Genomic DNA, 2,971 nt, shown 5'->3' on the forward strand with positions numbered 1-2,971 from the left:
ACCCAAAACCTGATAAAGTTGGACATTCTGCATAACTAACAAGAAGTAGGGCATACTAAGTAGCTCACCTTTAGGACTTCCTCAGTAACATCTTTCTGTAATTCTTCCAAGAACAGTAAAAATTCAGTTTCTCTCTGAAGAACAACTGGAACAGTTTTCTGAAACAATGTAAGAGAACGGGAAAGACGTTAGCCAATACAACTTTTATTTATTTACGTTACCGTATAAACCTAATCTTAGCTATTTCATTAACATTTTGAGACGGACTGAAATACCTCTCTGAAGATACCTAATTCTCAAGTAAAGGCTATTCCACAAGTAGGTTCTGCTCCTGCACCAGTGGTTTCCATTAATACATTTGAAAACGGAGACAAGTGTCACTTTGTCAGGAATTACAATCTTATCAGAGACATCTCTTCTCAGACTTGCATTTTTTCTTTACCTTCTAAGTAGTGAGAAAGACAAATGGATTTAGAAAAAAAAAGTGTGATCACACATTCCTGTGTACCAACTGAAAAAAGAGGAAAAAAGACTAGTTTCTCCTTTACTCATGAAACATACTACCTACCTGTCTGTCTGAAAACAGCAATACAGCAAGCACATCCCTCACCCTCTAAAGCTTATAAAGAAATGTCTGATACCTGAGCTATTTAATCTTTAATGTAAGAAATGTGCTACACAACCGCGTAACTTGACACACTCATGCTTCCCATTTACAGGAATGCTCAATGCTAAAAAGCCAACTTCTGTTACCTAAACAAACAAACAAAAAAATCCCAATTTTTCTCTCCAGTGTGGAGATGAGTAACAGTTGTTTCTTGACAAGTTTGTTAAAAGCAAAAGCAATGCATCTCTCCAGCTACCTTGAGAACTTGGTTCCACAAAATGTGGGAAAAACTATAATTTAAACAAGCAACTAGGAAGACATGTTGCATTTGGAAGTCAGATAGATGTTTCTGTACCTGATTCCTGGCAAGCCATTTTTCCAGCACAAGAAGCCAAAGCCATGAAGTTCTCCATGGGCTAGAATTCTGTCCCCATCTACAAAAGCAATAAGCACATACACTGGATTATACAAGGTCATTCCCATCTCTAAGATCCAGGAAAACACTGTCAGAGGTCATTTTGATTTTTATATTTCTTTGTGTAAGATAAAAACAAAGACGACTAAATAGCTGAAGACGAGTCAAACAGGAAGAGAATGCAGAGAAACCAGAATATTGGTACTACTTACACGTTAACTCAATGATTTCTGCTGCGCAAATAATAGCTTTCATATCTGCCAAATATCAACGCTACTGCCAAGTTCTTTGCTTCAAAACAACCAAATTTATTTCTGGTCTAAAGTTCAGTCTGTATAGCCCTCTTTAAGCACTTCAGATTTCCTTGAAATCTGACTGCTTGGCAAAAACAGTACTATTTCCTCTTCTGTCTAGTTCTACCCAAAGAAATTAAACTAAGTTTTAGGTCACAGCAGCACCAAGTGTAAAAGGAAAGTATCATAATGTGATAATTAAACAAAGACTACTTCCAACTTCTGTCAGCTTTTCATGGGCTCCAGTACTTAGTCACACACTCTCCAATACCTACACAGCTAGGGAACATATTCAGTACTGTCAAAGGGACTAGGAAAAGGAAAAAGCACAAGATAGTTTATTGGCCTTTAAAAATCTCAGCATTGCTAACTAAAGGCTTTAGATGTTGGCCTTAAAGCCCAACTATCAAAGATAAAAAGATGAAAAATGCTTGTCTTGCATGGCAGTTTGCAATATTCATCTAACCATGTGCACACCTTCCTCCAGACTCCTTTAATTGCTGTCCGTGTAAACTATTTTATAAACCTTTAACAAAATGTTACACAAACTTTAATACGAAGGCATATGATCATCTGCTTGAAGAAGGAGAATACCAACATTCCCTGAAGTGCTAGAAAGTCACCCTTCATATGGACCTACCGCAAAAGCAGAGATCAAAACTAACTAGGACAGAGTAAAACCAATGCCATTTCAAAATCCAGTATAAAGAAATAATCCAGCAAGAAATAAGAAGTCAATAGCATAATTTGAATTTTTTAGAGTTTGAATTTTTAGAAATTGCAAGGTCTTTCAAGAGCTGGAAACAAGAGAACATTTTAAATAACTACAGTGCTGATCTTGGTGGTTCCATTTCTAAATTAACCAAAGCTCAGTGTCAAAGGAATGTAATTTCAGGAGATGTTCCTTCTCCTTCTTATCCTTCAGTAAAATATAACAAAATCAATTCTGAAATGCATCCAAATAGTTTAAAGCTTGCATCAGTCACCATGTTAACTTCATAAATGAACACAGCTCATTATCCCAGTGGGCTGGGCAGCCTACTAAGTGCTTGGGCAGTGATAAGAGGTCAATGTTCAGATGTGTCAATCTAGACACATCCCAGACACCTCAAGCACTGCAGCAAGTGCTATTTCCCAGATTCTACCTGTCTCCCACAGTCACCACTAAACTAATTGCTCCTCCGCATTTCACATTCAAGCCTACTGAACTAAACCAGTACCTTACTTACCTTACCCCCACAGGACAAGCTACCAGAGCCTGAAGAATTGCTTCCACCTTTTCAGAGCCATCCCCGTGCCACTGGCTCAGCTGGGGCACACAGGCCTGTCCAAGCTCCCAGTCTCCATGCCGTACACACTCGCAGAAAAACCCGAACAGCCGCTCCAGAGAGACCGCTTCTTCATTTCCAAAACAATGCATCTTCCCAGGACGGGCAGGCGACCTGAGGCAGGGTGACACACGTGAAGGCGCCGTAAGGACGCGCTGAGGCACCACCCGCGATTTCTTCTTCCCACTGACAGCGCGCCCCGGGCAGAGGCAGGCGGAGAGCCAAGGCCAGGCTTCAGGGGGCCTCTCCCCACAGGGGCTGGGGGGTGAGGCGACAACAAGCACCGCGGGCTGACAACGCGGCGGCCGCTCGGTCATGACCGCCCCGC

General features: G+C 41.0%; 1 protein-coding gene across 1 annotated transcript in view; it reads right to left on the reverse strand.

The window, feature by feature from the left end:
* ZFYVE26 (zinc finger, FYVE domain containing 26) overlaps positions 1–2,735 on the reverse strand; it is a gene marked incomplete at its 3' end in the record, with an annotated part of 40,780 nt that extends 38,045 nt beyond the window's left edge. Inside the window, exons 1-3 of the mRNA XM_010287960.1 lie at positions 2,545–2,735; positions 963–1,041; positions 69–158 (exon numbers count right to left, since the gene is read on the reverse strand). Coding sequence (XP_010286262.1) covers positions 69–158; positions 963–1,041; positions 2,545–2,735 — 360 coding nt within the window. The remainder of the gene's footprint in view (positions 1–68; positions 159–962; positions 1,042–2,544) is intronic.
* Positions 2,736–2,971: the final 236 nt, after the last annotated feature.

Source organism: Phaethon lepturus, unplaced genomic scaffold (genome assembly GCF_000687285.1).
Source record: "Phaethon lepturus isolate BGI_N335 unplaced genomic scaffold, ASM68728v1 scaffold50825, whole genome shotgun sequence".
NCBI lineage: Eukaryota > Metazoa > Chordata > Aves > Phaethontiformes > Phaethontidae > Phaethon > Phaethon lepturus.